Source organism: Mustela putorius, unplaced genomic scaffold (assembly GCF_011764305.1).
Source record: "Mustela putorius furo isolate JIRA1106 unplaced genomic scaffold, ASM1176430v1.1 tig00003858_pilon_pilon_pilon, whole genome shotgun sequence".
Classification (NCBI taxonomy): Eukaryota; Metazoa; Chordata; class Mammalia; order Carnivora; family Mustelidae; genus Mustela; species Mustela putorius.
The window spans coordinates 936,630-953,822 of record NW_025422010.1 but is presented as its reverse complement, the minus strand read 5'-3'; the positions used below and the strand labels follow the sequence as shown (position 1 = coordinate 953,822).

Below are 17,193 nucleotides of genomic sequence, written 5' to 3'. Positions count from 1 at the left end.
CCCCTTCAAGCTACAGGTGAAGCCCCAATGCAGCTGTGGCCTCCACACTGGGTGGGTGTGAGTCCACATAGGTCAGGTCTCAACTGAGGGTCAGATCTTTCTGGTGCAGGTTGATTTGGGACAGTGGGAGGAAGTCCACTGTTGACCCCAAGGTGGTGTCTGCACTTCCTCCACAGTTTCATAAAATTTGAGGGATGGGTCTGGGGCGCAGGGGACTGGTTCCTTCTTCACAAAGCCTCAGGCAGCCCTTCTGTATGTGGGGACAACTCATTCAGGAAACCAGATACAGAGACCCTGGGTCCCACCTAGTCTGTCCGTATCCAAGTAGAAGAGGAATTTCTTCAGGACTGTGCTGTCTGAGACAGCTGTCTACCATCCTGAGTGACACGTGATCACATCTAGGGCCCACTTGATGTATAATGGCATCCTAAATCTGTATTATCTATTGTGAAAACTGCCTAGAGTGCCTGTAGTTAGAAAGTCCTCTACTCTGCTATTGTTCTGTAGGGTAAACACAGATATGAGGACAGAGGACCTCTGGGAGCCCCTTACCCTTCAGGAGCCAGGCCAGGACCAGGGAGAACACCTGATCCAAAGGCCCGAGTAGACTTTGCTCAGAGGGCAGGTGAGAGTGAGAGCCAGGCCTTGGAGGAATGTCCCAATGCACATCCATCTCTGTCACTGTGAGTCACTGCCAGGCACTCTCACTGGGACAATACATGATGCAGCAATGGGCAGCCTTGTCCTGGCCCTTGTGGTCCTGGTCATGCTCTGGTGAGCCATGCCCTTAAGTTGCATTCTCAGAATCAGACCTGGTTGGTCACTCACATCTGTATATATAACCAGCTCAGGGACTTGACTTGGCTTCTCCTGTTACTAAGATTCAAGTTCTTGACTGAGCTTATCTCCAGAGCAGGGGATCCTGGGTCTGCCCAGGACCATTGACATAGATGGAGGCAGTCTCAGGTCAGGAAAGTCTCAGAACTTATGAGAGAGGAGCAGAGGGTATCCTGGAAGAAGACAGGGAGGCTGAGTCAGAAGTGACTGGCCCAGTTCTGAGGGGGAGGGATCAATGTGGACACAGTGAGTACAGGGCCCTGACTCCATAGACCCTGCGTGGTAAGGAGCAGGGCACCTGTGCCTCACACTGTGCCTCCCTGTGGGGCCTCTCACCTGTGCTGGGTGCAGCAGGGAAGCAGGAGGAAGCCACTCACAGTGTGGTCCTCGGAGGACCAGCCCCACAGGCTCATGTATGTGCAGATGCCTGGGCCCCATCCAGAGCTGCATCTGCATCTTGGGGAGCCTACTGTGCTCTGGGGACTGTGTGTTCACTGAGCTTCCCAGGGCAGGGGTCTAGGCCACTGTGGAAATTCTCACTACCTCTCCTTATCTTTCCAAGCCCTACTAGGCCATCTGGGGTTTAACTGTCCCATTCTGGTCACTAGGCTAGAATTTAGACATTGCAATGATGTGGAAAAATGGTTTAAAAATAGATTTTTTTTTTTTACCAGCCACATGGGGTGTGCCCTGTGGGATATTGGTCACACTGCTCTGGTGGTTGAGAGGGCACCATAGTCCCATATACCATATACTCCTGGCAATGAATTGCCAGGAACTGTAGGGAACACTGGCTAGGGGAAGCCTGATGTCTATCATGGGGCAACTGGGTATCTATATACCCCTGGGGTAAGCAGGTGTGTGCATGGACTCAGTTGATCCTCTATTACTCCCTGGAACTGTGATTACAGTCATAAATTCACCACAACCCAATGCAGCACCTCTGACAATGGACACACCTTCCAGAATGACGTTTTGTTGGTGTACCTGGTGAGGATCAGGATAAGCACAGGTTATCCCTGCTGAGGGAGAAGAGGATATGGGGTGGACAGTGAAGAAGGTAATTAGATACCACTCTGTCCTCAGGGTAGTGGAAGAAATGAGGGTGGTAAAAGTAACAAGTGTTTCTTCCTTATGTTGACATAAATAATTTTGGCTACATATTAATTATATGTTCCTCTTTTGTTCAGCTGTGCCATTCCATTATCATCTATCATTATATGTGTTAACACTAGCTAACTCTATCTCAATATTGAAGTTTGGGATATCAAATCAGCTGGGACAAAAGTAAAGATCACTAGTGGACAAACACACATTTTGAATCCTCTTGTGGGGAAAGGGTGAGCATGTTGGTAATTGTTGATTGGATAGCTTCATCACATTAGGTGGAAACATGGCTCCAATTTGATCTTTATTTGGAGATTGGCTTGTGTGGATCTGGCTGAATGTCATGTGGACGAGAGGGAACTGTGGTGGATTTTAAGTGTCAGCATTGACAGGCTGAGCTGTACTTCACAAAATTCCTTTCTGTCTGCATTTCTGGGTAGGGTGAGTATAAAGAGAAATTCTTGGGCACAGTTTGGGGGGTAGAGTTGAGGCATAACCCATTGTGTGTCTCAATTCCATGGTTGTCTATCTTCTGGCCACTTCAGAGTAGGAGACAACTCTCCCAATGTCCATTATTCACCATCAGGGTAGATGTGACTCTCCAAATGTATGTCAGAATCCAGGTCCCCTAGTGCATCTGCATCTCTTCTCATTGTATAAAAATACAAGTAGCAATGTGGTCTGTGTGGGGATTAGACACACTCAATGTGGATTTGTGGGAGAAACCAGAGCTCTCTGTGTATATAGTGGTCTCCTGAGGTCCCTGTGAACCACATAAGTGACATAGGACATCCTGGATTGGGTTCCAAAATGCAGACTCTGTGGGGAAGAAACACATGTGTAAGAAATATAGTAGCATGAGGGAGATCAGACTGGGCAGAAGGAAAAGTGACCTGCACAGAGTGAGACATCAGATGAGGCCTCATTCCTGCATCGTGCTTTAAGCTGGGACCTTCCAGGATATCTGTACTGGGGGTAGGACTTTGGCTTCAGGAAATCATTCAACTGAATCTCTGTGAGAAGGGGCATAAACCTAGGGAGGGAGTTTTCTGATCTAAGAGCACTTCCCAGTGAGGAGTACCCCTGTGAGCTCTCAGGGCCTCCAGAGAGAAATGGGGACATGTGTGGACCCAGAAGAGGGGTGACCACTGTGGGTAATGCAGTGATCTGCTGCACTCAGAATCCACAGCTTCCATGCTGACAGGGCTTTAGGAGATCAACTAGTGCAAAACTCTGGACTCCAATCCTGGTCAGTAGGGTGAAGGAGTGGTCTATGACCACCACATAGAAATGCACAGATAATGACCAGTGTATGGATGTTTCTTTCTGTTTGTCCTTCCAACCAGTCCCTCTGTTTCAAACATACTCTGGCCCAGAAAATCTCAAGAGCCCCAAATAAACCCACCCTTAAAGGTATTGCCTGAAGTGTGAGTACCTGGGAGGTCTAGGGATGTTGGATTTGAAGACCTGGGTCAGACCTACTCACTGCTCTGTGCATAGGCCTTATGGGGCTGGAGAAGAGTGTGACGATGATGGGGAAGGGGTTTGTATCACACTTCCATGTCTGCCTGTGTCACTGTGAGCATCAGCACTGCTGTCCCACATCTGACAGTAATAGTCAGCCTCATCCTCAGCCTGGACCCAGCTGATGGGCACATTGGCTGTGTTCCCTGAGTTGGTGCCTGAGAATCACTCAGGGATCCCTGAGGGCCATCTGTTGCTATGATAGATAATCAGTAAAGGAGGCTGGCCTTGCTGCTGCTGGTACCAGTAAACGTGTTTACTTCCAATGTTGTTTCCCCCACAGGTGACCTGGGCCATCTGTCCCAGGGCCACTGACACAGATGGGGGCTGAGTCAGCATGTAGGAGGCCATAGAGCCTACAAGAAAGAAAAGGAGCATTAGGTTTCCAGCTTTGGGTCTCATCCCCAGAATACCACTATATGCCTGGATTGAGCTCCAGGGATACCCAGTGCCCTGTTTCCACCCTCCCAGCATCTCAGCTGCTGAAGCCCATAGATCTGGCTGGTAAATGGATTCTTTGCCAAAAGGAGTTCATCCTCAATTTTCACTGCATATGTTAGAGCCAGTGAGTACGTGGAGGGATGATACCCTTCCATTCTCTTATCCTGCAGCATGGTCAGAGCCATCCTTCCCCCAAGAAGCTGCTGCCTGCTGAGTTCAGATCAGGGCCTGAATTGCCACAGATATCGGTAGCTGAAGAGTGCCTGAGCCTGGGTGTAGCACCTGTGCAGTGAGCAAAGGAGGAGAGGGGTCCAGGTCATGGTGGAGAGGACCCTATTCTGCTCCCCAAGTCCTGTGGCTGGGCTGGCTTCACCCCAGGTGGCTATTATCCCATTGCTGGAGGGACAGGATGGTCATGCAAATGACTTGGGACTCAGGGGCTGCTGGTGAGGAGCCTTGTGTTTTCAGAGAAGGGTTCAGCCCCAAGAGACAGAGAGAGAGGAGGGCCAGCCTTCCAGATCCACCATTAGCTAGACCTGTGCTAGAGACAGAGGCAAATTCACCAGGACACAGACATGAGAGTCCCCAAGTAAGAATTTTACATCAGTCAAAGGTGATAGTGTAGAAAACCTGCACTTTTTCTTTTATCTCTCAGGTTCTGGTGAACAACCCTCCCTGTTAGAACTCCTGATAACCAGATGCTCCCCTGGCCAGGTGGCTTGGCCAGGTGATCTCTGCTGCCCCCTAGTGACTGGTCTCCTCGAGGTGCAGGGAGGCCCTTTGTCTAGGTGGAGATTCAGAACTCACGGTTCATATCCTGATACCCTGATCCATGGACTGCTGGCCTCAGGGAATCGTTACTCTGTCCTATGCTCTGTGTAGCCCCTGACACTTTCAAGGCCAGATTTCAGGCAATTTGAGTAACTATGAAAGGAAGAACAGGCCTAAGTGAGAAGGAGAATGCAAGACCCATCTGAGGTAGTACTGCTCCTACCACTGGAGTGATGCATTGTTGTGTGTGTGGTTCTGGGATGGTAACTCGGGGACACAGGACTCAGGCTCTGTTTCTTAGTGACCCTGGTGTCTGGTGCACCAAAACAGGGTAGTGGTGGCTATAGTTCCAAGGATAGAGACAGGAGAACACTTACCTGGCAAATAATTTATTCAGACCTACATTGGCTTCAGAGACTTTCCATCCTGGGAAATCATTGTGAGGAAGAAAGTTCCTCTCTCAGAGTTGCCATGTTGTGGGTGGGGTGGCATAACGGACACATTTGGTTTGGTGGGACAGTAGACAGTCTCTTTTACCTAGGTCTTGTTTTCTATATTCATTTGAAAGCCAAAGCCATTGTTATTCCCGTGTCCTTCTTGGCCAGGACTAACCTTGTGTTCATTACTGGCCAGGAGCTATGTCATTCATCTGGTGATCTTTCTGGGAATTTTTGATCTCATGATGTAAAGAAACATGCTAGATATATGGAGTGTCTTTCCTCTTGAACATGGTGTGACAGCTGCAGCTGCAGCAGTCATGTGAGCTCTGTTGTCAGCAAGAATGAAAAATAAAGCTGCATAGCTGAGATGTTGAGACCAAAAGTGAGTAGATTTGGGACCAGGAATTGAGAGTACCTTGGAAAGTAGGCTTCTGCCTCCAGACTTTGTTGGGAGGGAATTTGTCTGTTTCAGCCTATTGATGAAGTTCTAGAACCTAGGTGAGGTTCGGTGGGGTGAGGTCTGGAGCTGATGACCAAGAAAGAATTCTTGAGACATCTTTGGTGCAAAATGGTGGTATATTAAAGCATGGGGACAGGACCCATGGGCAGAAAGAGCTGCTGCCCCTGGGATGTGAGGGTGGCTGATTATATACACAGAAGTTGGGTAGGTGAGGACAAAGGGGATGTTTAGAAGGGCTATCAGGGTAAAGAGACTGTCAGGATATTGAAGGTCCGGTTTTTATCAAGCCAAGGCTATTTTTCCCTTTAATGAGGCACTCCCATGAAGACAATTGGGAGTTTCCTGGTGGAATGTTCCATTCCTGCCATCAAGCGTCCTTGTTAGTGAGCTTTAGGTTTAGAAGAAATTTAACTTTATTTACATTTCCTTCTACCTCAGCCTCCTTCAGTTTTGTTTATGGAGGGGAGGGTGATGTTAGGGCTTGAGGAACTGAGTTGTGTGCCTCTGGAAATTGGGCTATTGATAAGATAACTTCTTTGTTGTAAATCTCTAGGACATTTGTAAACCAAGGGAGACTCCTGCCTTACAGGATTGTGATGTCTGCAAGTTAACTATTTGTATTTCTTTTAGGGCAGCCAGGGGTGCTATATTACCGAGGGGAGCAGGTGGAGAGGGGGTGCAAGGTGCCAGCTTTTGCTTTGTCCTCAGGCAGCCTTCTGTTCCCTCATCACTATTAGATCTGTACCCTCCCAGATATACCTAAGTCATGCGCCTTAGTAGCTATAGCTCTTTGTTGTTAAAACAATGTTGTATTAATGGTTTTTTCTTGTGGCTTTGAAGTCAGTCCTCACCTCCTACCTCATAAGAGTCCCTCCCAGTGACCTGACAGCACTTACTTGCAGGATAAGGATCTCATAACATGCTCCCATCTCCTTCATCACTTCTGCTTTCATTGTCATGTTTTACTTGTTCTTCCAATGTAAATCAAACACATTGCTATGGTTTTTGCTTTAAGCACATGACTGTATTTCTAGGCTTAACCACTAAAACATGTTTTAGGTTTATCCATGCAGTTATGATTTCCCAAGCTTATATAGTTTGTGCAGACTAACTTTCCCCTCTGTGACACTTTTCTTCTCTCGGAGGGGTGTCCATCACTGTTGCTCATGCTGAGGGTCTGTGGGTGATCAGTTCTGAGAAGTCTGTTTTCTAAGAAAGGTTAATTTCATCTTTACTTCACAATGACATTTTTGTCAGTAAAAACCAAAGATGACAGATATTTCCTATTAGAATTTGCAGATGTAGCTTTTTTCTACAGTTCTATAGTTTACATAGTTCATGATGAGAAATGTACTTCCTCCATGATGCTGGTTCTCTGCAGTAAACAAGACTCTCCTCTCTAGTTGTGAGATTTTCTGCATTGTTGTTTTGTTATAATTTCATATGATGTGTCCTGTGCTGTCTCTCATGTTTCCTGTGCCTGAGCTTTATTGAGCTTCTTGGATATATTGGTTCCTGTGTTTCTACAAATTTGAAGCCTTTCTGTAGACTGTTTCTTATCCTATTTTTTTGATTCACCCTCAGTTTCATACCTTCCCTCCCTGAAGCTCCTACACTTGCGCACTGTCCGGGTGGTGTAAGGTATTCTCCAGGCATTTAGCCTTCATTAATTTAATCAGGCATTTCAATGTGTGTTTCATTTTGAACACTTTACATCGCTTTTTCATCAAATTCCCTGATCTCTTCTTTTGCAGCATCATACCTGCTGTTAGTCTATCCCCTGTATTTTTAAATGTCATACATACTCATTTAGGGAAAGGTTCTTTTAAAAATGTCTTCCATTTCTGCTTCTCAGATGTGTAGTCATTCCTCCACACACAGTCCTTGGGAAACTAATAATTCTAGTAGTTTTTATAGTTCTAATGATTAATTACAAGTTCCATGCTGATCTGCCCTGTGCAGTCTGCCTGGAGGACTGGGTGGAAGGGGGCAAACTAGGGACTTCAGACCCGGGACCTGGGCCAGACCTGCTCACTGCTCTGGGCATTGGTCTCCTGGGGCTGAGAGGAGAGGGTGACACGGGTGGGCAAGGGGTTTGAGTCTCACTTCCCCATGTGCTTGTGTCACCGTGAGCTTTGCTACTGATGTCAAAGGACTGACAGTAATAGTCAGCCTCGTCCTCAGCCTGTGCGCTGCTGATGGTCAGGGTAGCCGTGCTCCCCGACTTGGAGCCAGAGAATCGCTCTGGGATCCCTGAGGGCCTCTCCTTATCACCATAAATGATTGTCAAAGGGGCTTGGCCTGGCTTCTGCTGGTACCAGTGTACATAAAAATACTCTAACTCCCCTCCAGTGCAGGTGACTGTAGCCGTCTGACCCAGGGCAACTGACACTGAGGGAGGCTGAGTCAGTTCACTGGAGGTCACAGAGCCTGAAAAGACAGAAGAGGAGAGGTTGAAATGAGGTTCAGGGGTTCATCCCAGGGTCCCAATACTGAGGCCGTGCTGTGTCTGAGCTCGGGTTTGGCCCAGGCTCAATTCAGGTCCCGTGCAGCCGAAAGTATGGGCAGGACTGGGAACAGCACCTGTACAGAGAGTGAGGATGAGAAGTGACAGAGGGCTCCAGGCCATGGTGCATGTGCTCAGTGCTCTGTCTTCTGAGAATCACAGCTGGTCCAGGCTCACTCTATCCTCTCTTATTTCTTTCCAGGACCTTGGGTCTGTTATTGTTAGTAGTTATGCAAATTTCTTCCTCTCTGGGATTGCACATATATAAAAACCACTTGTGAGCTCAGACCAGGTGACTGAAGAGGAAGAGAGGAACACTCAGCTTCCTCTAAGCAACTCTCAGGTCAGAAAATGAGCCTTGGTCTCCAAATTTAGTATCACAGTCACAATTCTGGGGTTTGAACACAACCACTGTCCCTACACATTCTGTCTGAGGACTTTTGGTGCTGGTTCATGGCCTTCCAGAATCCTGGCCATGTGGTTGGTCTGGGCTCTCTGAGAGAGTCAGACAACATGTGATTCAGGGAAAGGTGGTTCTGTGACCTCACTACCTTCCCGCCCCCTCCTTCAGGTTCCCTCTGAGTCCCCCCAAAACACTGTGGTACCACCCTTGGCATGTCAACAGAATAGGAAACTCTCTTTTTCTGAGGTTCGTTCATCATCTTGTAAGTGCAAGTTTACTTTGCCCAATAACCACCTGCTTTTGGAAATTTATCATGATTTGGAGTCTATTTACACATGGTGCTCTTCTCTCTATGACAGCCCCCATCCCCCAGCAGACCAGCAACTGGCATTGTCAGCCATTTGTTCCCTTTTAGTTTTTTCATCAACGTTTCATGGGAACATATGAAAATGGCCTGAATCGATGAGAAACAATTTCAAGGTCTGTGGTCCTGTGAGGATTCACATGATTGCACGTTCCCATATGTTGTGAGCTCCAGGGCCTGGGCCACAGACCCTGAAGCCAAGAGGATCACGTCACTCTGGAGACAGTCTCACAAGGAGGCTGCAGATGTTCCTTCTAGGGACCAGGGTCCCCGAGTGCTCTGCCTCCTGCCCCCTGAGATGCTCTTGAACAAAAGTGTTGCAGCCACAGCTCTGAGTTGGGGTGGAGGTGGGGAAGGAGAGGTAGACTGTGAGTCATAGGGTGTCTCTGGATGTGCCCAGCACAGAAGAGTCAGTCTCTGGAGACAGTGGTGGACAGTGAGGGGACCTGAATTTCCCAGGTGAGGTGCTCACTCTGTCAGGAGTCTCATCAGTGTTCTGGTTGACACCGTATGTCTGACCCTCAGAACATGGTCCTTGTAGCCTGGGCAGTTAGGGTGGATCATCCTGAATGTATCTGAGGAATGAACCTCAGACAACCTGTTGACCGCAATACCTGGTGTCCCTGTGAGGCTCCCTCTGGGCAGCCCCAGCCTCTGTCCTGCAGCTCCTGATGAGGTTCTGCTGCCCCCTGCTGGTGGACGGGGACTTGGACCAGGAGCTTCCCTCCTGTAGGTCTCTCTGCAGCACCTGTCACCTGAGAAAGAGTGTGGACAAGGGTTTCCAGCCACCCACAGGCAACTGCCCCACTGCCCTGCCCAGCCCAGCCCAGCACAGACAGGTCAGATACATGGTGCAGGTGACAGGACAGGTGCGATTCCTGTAGTTGTCCCAGGGTTGAAATGCCCTGTCCTAGCCTGTGGTCTTGTTATAAGAATGAGAAGGAAGGTACAGTGTAGTGCATTTGAAAAGGGCCAGTGTCCAAACAAACCTGTGTGATGTCCCATAGCCACCGGGTTCCTGTGTATTTAGAAATCAGAATCTATGCTTCCTGCGTCCCTATCCGTGTAGTTGGAACATGGAAGCGACAGGTGGTGCTTCTGGTGCTAAGTCAGTTGAGCAGGGAAATAGTTAATTTTATTGTTATTACTGCTGTTTTTATTACTTTTTTATATCCAGCCCTCATCTCCTGAAGTTTGGTGTGGGAGGATTTGTAGAATATCCTAGTCTGTGGCTTGGCGATGTTGGCAAACTGATCCTTCAGACCTGGATCCAGTCCCACTTGTAGGTACAGTGTAGCTGAAAACTTGTCCTTGTGCACCCGCAGAAGCATACTGGAGACTACAACACCACGAACCCACTGAGCTATTCTCATTAAAGAGACACTTCAGTGTTTTGTATCATTTAATTTGAAATGACATATTTCCTTCTTGAGTATGAGCTTCCCCATTTCACAGCAAGTAAAGCAGAAGCCCAGAGACCAAGGAAAAGCAGAAGAAGATAGGGGGAGTCTGGAAATGCAACTCAGGTGTCTGAGATTTAGACCTGGAGACTCTGGGGCAGAACTTGACTAGGGTGGAAGAAGGAGAGTGTACATCGGGGCTTGTTTGCCCAGACCAGTAGCCATCCCCATACTGGCCTGTTCTATCATGGAGCCCCCTCCCCTCCCGCTGCAAGCAGGAGGGTCTGTGGGCTTGTGCTCCAGGTTAGAACTGCAGAATCTATGGGAGCAGTGGAGGCAGGTTTGCTGTGCTGGGGCCTGGCCAGGGTCCTGCTGGCTCCCTTCTGCATCACCACTTTATTGTCTGTTCTGCTCTCCCGAGCCAGTGGGAATGATAGGAATCTCATGGCCATCTATAGGGGCATCTGAGTCTTACAAGTGAACAGAGGACCTGTAGTTTCAAGAAACTCTGGGGGGCATTCTCTTTTGTCCCACCCCCTGCAGCAAGCCCTGGGCCAAACTCAGGGTCAGGGTCATGGTCAGGGTTCTGTGGGGACTGAACCTGTAGGCAGAGCCTGGGACAGCCCCTGGGCAGGGAGTGAGGAGAGAGAGAGCAGGAGGGTCCATGTCATGGTGGAGACAAGAGGTCTGCCTGTTGAACTCACAGCTGAGTCTTCTCCCCTGCAAGCCTCCCTCATTCTCTCACTGGTCTCCCTGAAGATCTTCCTTCTCAGCCAGGTAGAGAGAATCTTTGTGCTTCTGGGTGGGCTTCCTGGATCTGGTGCGTGATGTGCTACATTCACCTCTAGACACTTCTTGGAGAGCTCTGGTCACTCTGTGTTTGAAAATCTTGAAGACCGGGAGAGAAGGGACATATGTGGGCATTTTGTAGCTGTTCTTATGAAACATTCACTGTGTGTATTCCAGCTCTTCATCCTGTGTGTGATACACATAAGAGAAAATCATCCTAATTATTTTTAGGGACTCCATTCATCTCAGATTTTCTATGTGTTCCCTGTGAATGTTTCATGTCCCAGATTGTGGAGCAGAATTGTGTGGGAATTATCTTAAATTGTGGCTTGAATTCTGTGTCACTTCCCTTCCTGGAGGTTTCTGATGGGCAGCGTCTACTTGGGTGTTATTGTGAAATTCAATCTAACAACCTTTGTCTTTAATCGTGGTATTTAGAGCATTTCCTGAATGTGACTAGTAATATCATTTCGATATAACAACTTTCCTTTATGTTCTTGCTGTTCCGTGTGTTCTTTGTTCCTTCTTTCAATGCATATATTTTTGATTAACAGAATATTTTTAGATGATTCTACCTTATCTCCCATTTTTGCTTAAGTTCCTTCTGTCTGATGATCAATATCTTGCAGTAGTCTACGTTCTGTGATGCTACCAATTTCTATGGAACGTAAGCACCTGATAACATCCTTCTGTGTCTCAGCTCTCAGCATAGTCACTGTGGTTTTCCTACATATTATTTCAACTCTGTCAGGAGTTCCAACATACATAGTTATTTTATGTTCTGCACAGTATATTTTTCCGCACACTTTTAAAGAGAATTCGATAATAAAGAATTCTTAATACTTATCCCCCTAGTTAGCATTTATGGTGTTTATATTCATTTTGTAGATTCAGATTCTTCCTGGAATCATTTTATCTTCCTAAGGGATGTATATTGTTGCTTGTATAGTGTGTCAGCTGATGAAAACTTTTTTCACTTATTTTATGTGAAAATTTTCATTGGGACTTCATTTGTGAGGGATGTTTTCCCCGAATGAATTGGTTCTCCCCGACCACCCCTGCCCCGTTCTTTCATCTCCCATTTAGAGACATTAATCCAGTGTCTCTGCTGGCATTTCCACCGACAGAAAAACCACTAACCTCTTCTTCTGTTTGTTCCCCTGAGTGCAAGGACTCTTTCCCTCTAGCTGCTTCTAAGACTCTCTTGTTCATGGCCTTGAATATTTGAAATAAATGGATGTGTTTTTTTTTTTCTTCCTTTGTCTTGTGCTTATGGTCTGTTGAGATTTTTGGACCCGTGCATCTTCAGTTTCATCAAGTTTGGAACATTCTCGCCAATGACTGTCCAAATATTTTTCCAACCCCTACACACTGCTGTCTCTCCTTTCGGACACACTACATCATATTCCACTCCTAAAGGTGTCCTCCAGCTTGGGGTTTCTCTGTTCACTCTTGTGCCTTTTCTTCTCTCTCTCTCACTTTGCAGTGTCTGTGCTGTGTCTTCCGGTTCCCTCATGTGTTCTTTGCTTTGTCATGTCTGCTGTTACTCTCAACCCCTGGATTTGTGATCTGAGACATTGGAGTTTCATCTGTAGGAATTGGATTTGTACCCTTGAACTTTCTTCTCTGTGTCCTGTGAACCTGTCAGCACTCAGTCTACATTTAGACGAGACATTGCACCATCATTCTTGCTAGAAAATCCAGGCTTCTGGCCTCCCTGCATCTTGAGTGCATGCCCATTTTTAAAAAAAGCATTTATCTATCTATCTATTTATTTATTTATTTGGGAGAGAAAGAGTGAGAGAGAACAAGCAGGGGGAGTTCCAGGTATAGGGAGAAGCATGCTCCCTGCCAAGTAAGGAGCCGGATACAGGACTGGATCCCAGGACTTTGAGATCGTGACCTGAGGCGAAGGCAGTTGCTTAACTGACTGAACGACCCTGGTGTCCCCATGACCCATTTCTTTAAATCAGCTTCTGTCTATCTCCGTTTCCGTCTCTCTGGATATGTGTGTGTAACATATGAATATATATCCATGTGTGTATGCGATACAAGCCATATTGGATCCATATTCCCTGGAGAACCCTACCTAATCCACCTTATCAGCTCTTTCTCTTTGTGGTTCAAATGGTTTTATTTTGGTGTCTTACTTGGTGTTGGAGATCCTCACTGCTAATTGTCAAGTACCTTCTTGTGACATGGTGTCAACTACATGTAGAAGAAGGATGTGATAAGAGGATTTTCTTTCCCCAACATTTTTACTGACGATTGTCATATATTTTATAGATATATATTATAAATCAAAATATATTATTCTTATTTCTACCTAAACAGTTGACTCTTTAATAGATACGAAATAATAAAATCTTTTTACATTTACCCATTTAGTTTTTGCTATCTGATACTTTTTATACCTTTGTGTAGACTCACATTTCACTCTGCTACACTTTCCTTCTGTCCCAGGGTGTCCTTCACTGTCTCTTGTGCCGAGGATCTGTGGGTGATCAGTTCTGGGAGGTTTACAGTCTGGGAAATTTTTAGTTTGTCTCCCTTTTCAATGACATTTTACTGGTTAAAAATGAAGGTTGACACAAGAAACAGACTCTTCAGTGTAGAAAACAAACTGGCGATTACCACAGGGTGGGTGGGAGGATGACTGAGGTAGATGACGGGCATCAGAGAATACAAAAATGAAAAAAATAAGATTGTCCATTTTTTTAAGTTGTATTTTGAAGACATTGCTCTCCACCCCCCACCCCCAACTCAGTTTCCCAGTTTACTTGGTTTGTAAGGAGGAATGTACTCCCACCATGTTACTGGGTCCCTGTAGGGAGCACAACTCTCCTCTCTGGCTGTGAGAGTGCCTACATCACTGGTTTGTAGCAATTGCATTACGATGTCTGCTGTGCTGTCTCTTATGTTCCCTGTGCCCGAGCTTCGTTGAGCTTCTTGGATACATTGGTTCATGGGTTTCACAATTTGAGAACTTGGTGGCTCTTTTTCCTTCAGATATGTTTTCAATCAGCATCCACTCCCCACTGTCTCTGCCTCATTTACTCCAATTACACATCCTTAGGTGGAAAGAAGCTGTCCTCCCTGCACTGAGACGTTCTTCAATTTCTCCAGCTATTTCCCTCTGTGTTTCATTTTGAACAATCTCTATTGCTGTGACATCAAGGTGACTAGTTTCTTCTTTGGTAACATGTAATCTGCTGTCAATCTCCATCTCTGTATTTTTAAGTCTCAGAATATATGATTATGTTTTGGGGAAGTTTTAAAAGATTTGGACTTTGGAAAATGTCTTCTATTGTCTGCTCCTAACATATTCAGTCATTCATAAGCTCACATCCATAGCTTAAGTATAGTTATAATAAATGTGTCCTTATCCTCTGCCAATCCATCTTGTAGAACCTGTCTGAAGGTGTGTGAGGAGAGTCAGCCTGTGGATCTCAGATGTGGGATCCTAGGCTAAACCTGCTCCCTGCTCTGTGCATAGTCCTCCTGGGGCTGGAGGAGGGTGAGACACAGGCAGAGAAGGGGTTTTTGTCTCACTTCCCCATCTGCCTGTGTCACTGTGAGCTTGACCACTGCTATATGATGACTGGCAGTAATAGTCAGCCTCATCCTCGGCCTGGGCCCCGTTGATGGTCAGGGTGTGTGTGGTGCCAGAACTGGAGCCAGAGAATCGGTCCGGGATCCCAGAAGGACGCTCAGTGTCCTTATAAATGACCTGCACAGGGGGTTGGCCTGGCTTCTTCTGGTACCAATATGCATAACTTCCTGACAATATCTCTCCAGAGCAGCTGATGGTAGCCATCTGTCCCAGGGACACTGACACTGAATGAGGCTGAGTCAACACACTGGAGGCCATAGAGCCTGAAAAGACAGATGAGGAGAAGTTGGTGTGAGGTTCAGGGGCTCCTTCCCTGGGTCCCTGTAATAAGGTTGTTCTGAGTCTGAGCTCAAGCTCTGAGGCGGGCTCAGCTCAGGTCCTGTAGGGGCTGAGCATTTGCAGAGGGTCCAGGGACACCACCTGTGCAGAGAGTGAGGACGGGGAGTAGGAGAGGGATCCAGTCCATGGTGGAGATATCTGGAGCTCTGCTTCCTGAGACCCCACAGCACAGATAGGTTCCACCCCAGCCTCTTTTATTCCTTTCTAGGTCCTTGGGTCAGTGACTGTTAGTAGTTATGCAAATTTTCTCCACTTCAGGGGCTCCTAAGTGATCCACGAGTTATGAGATCAGAACATGTGATTGAGGAAGAAGAGAGGAGCCCTGAGTTTACTCAAGCAGCTGCCAGTTTCAAAACCATCCTCGACAACAAACATCTGGGATCAGGTACTTTCTGAACACATGATAACCAAATGAAACTACTCTGTATGGGGTCTGCCCTTGGCTCTCTCTGGGGTCTTTCAGGAGCCTGGCCATGGAGCTGGGATGGGTCCTCTGAGAGATGCAGACACTTGTTCAAGGAGAGGTGGTCCTATGCCCTCATTACCTTCCTCCTCCTGCATGTGTCCCCACTGTGTCTCCCTGCGGCACTGTGATCCCATGGTCCCCATGTCATCGGATTGTGGAATTTTCTCATCAGAATGTTAGTGCATTGGTGTCTATGAGAATCCACTTGCTTTTTTTAAAGATTATTTATTTATTTATTTGGCAGAGGGAGAGAGCACAGTAGTAGAGAGGCAGGTAGAGGGAGAGGGAAGCAGGCTCTCTGCTGAGCAAGGATCCCAAAGCAGGGTTCGATCATGGGTCCCTGAGACCATAACCTGAGCCAAAGGCAGAGGTTTACCCCAATGATCCACCCAGGTGTCTGAGAGTCCACTTGTTAAGAGACCATCTGCTTTTGAACATTGATCACAATGTCTAGTGTATTGACATGTGGTGATTTCAGACCCCCATCTCACAGCAGACCAGCTCATAGATTGTCAGCACATTGATTCCTTTACGGTTCTTCATCAGTGTTACATGGAAACATGTGACTTGCATGAGAAATCACCACTGACACTTTTGAGCACCATGGGTTGTTAGGGTCCCAGAGTTAGGTCTTTTCACATGGGTGAGTTGTGGAGCCAGGCTAGCATCCCAGGAGGGAGCTGGATTGTGTCACTGCACAAGGACAACCCAGGGACCAGAGCTGTGGCCTCAGGTAGTGAGAATCCCTTCACTCTGGAGACAGTCTCACAGGGAGGCTGTGGTGCTCATTCCAGGGACCAGGGACTCCAAGTACTCCTTGTCCCACCCCTTGAGACCCTCCTGAGCAAAGAAGCTGCAATCCCGTGCCTGCTTCTGCCTGGACATGGGGATGGAGATTCGGAAGGTGAGTGGTCAGGATGTTCTCAACATGTTCAGCTCAGATGAGTCAGCTCCTGGAACACCAGTGCACAGAGCAGGGAGATGCATTTCCCACGTAGGCATTCACTGTCAGTGCCCTGGGTGTCACTGTGTGTCTGACCTTCAGAGCAAGGTCTCTTCAGCAGCTGGAGATAGGAGTGATTATTCCAACTTCTTTCGGGGACTGAACCCTGGACCCCTGTTGCCCCCAGGCCCGGTGTCCCTGTGAGGCTCCCCATGGGCAGCCCCAGACTCTGTCCTGCTGTTCATGATGCAGCTCTGCTGCCCCTTGCTGGTGGAGGGGGCTCAGACCAGGAGATTTCCTCCCGCAGGTTCCCCCACAGCCCCTGTCACTGAGAAGGGATGTGGACCATGGTTTCCAGCCTCCCACAGGCAGCTGCCCACCCACAAGCCCTGCCCAGCCCAGCACAGACAGGCCACATACATGGTGAAAGAGGCAAGACAAGTGGGATTCCTGTACTTGTCCCTGGGTTGAAATGTCCTGGGCTAGCCTGGTGTCCTGTATAAAAAGAAGAGAGCAGGGTAGAGTGTAGTGCATCAGAAAAGGGTCAAGTCCAGACAAACCCATGTGATGTCCTATCACTACCAGTTTCCTGTGTATTAAGTGTCAAGACTGATGCTTCCCCACCCTGATTAGTGCAGATTATCATAAGTGGGAACAGATGATGCTTTTGTGTAAAGTTTACTTGTGTACATAAATCTGCATCATGACTGTTATTGTTGTTGTTGTTGTTATTATTATTATAAACTCCTCAGGGCATAGCTTGATCATGGGATCAAATAGGGAGGGAGGG

General features: G+C 47.4%; 3 protein-coding genes across 21 annotated transcripts in view; all 3 read right to left on the bottom strand.

Moving 5' to 3' along the window:
* LOC101682709 (immunoglobulin lambda-1 light chain-like) overlaps positions 1-17,193 on the bottom strand; it is a 1,123,284-nt gene that overhangs the window by 471,423 nt on the left and 634,668 nt on the right. Inside the window, exons 1-2 of one of the 14 annotated variants that reach the window (XM_045065732.1) lie at positions 15,076-15,150; positions 14,621-14,918 (exon numbers count right to left, since the gene is read on the bottom strand). The exons of 11 other annotated variants lie outside the window; for them this stretch is intronic. In XM_045065732.1, coding sequence (XP_044921667.1) covers positions 14,621-14,918; positions 15,076-15,121 — 344 coding nt within the window. In that variant the 5' untranslated portion in view covers positions 15,122-15,150. Of the gene's footprint in view, positions 1-7,719; positions 8,011-8,163; positions 8,267-14,620; positions 14,919-15,075; positions 15,151-17,193 lie in introns of those variants that run through there. 2 more of the 14 variants (XM_045065731.1, XM_045065730.1) reach the window with 2 other exon arrangements.
* The window catches only part of LOC101676037 (immunoglobulin lambda variable 4-3), a 780,698-nt gene that overhangs the window by 452,973 nt on the left and 310,532 nt on the right, over positions 1-17,193 (bottom strand). The gene's annotated exons all lie outside the window — the stretch shown is intronic.
* Positions 1-17,193, bottom strand: part of LOC101680986 (immunoglobulin lambda-1 light chain-like) — a 586,873-nt gene that overhangs the window by 447,637 nt on the left and 122,043 nt on the right. The gene's annotated exons all lie outside the window — the stretch shown is intronic.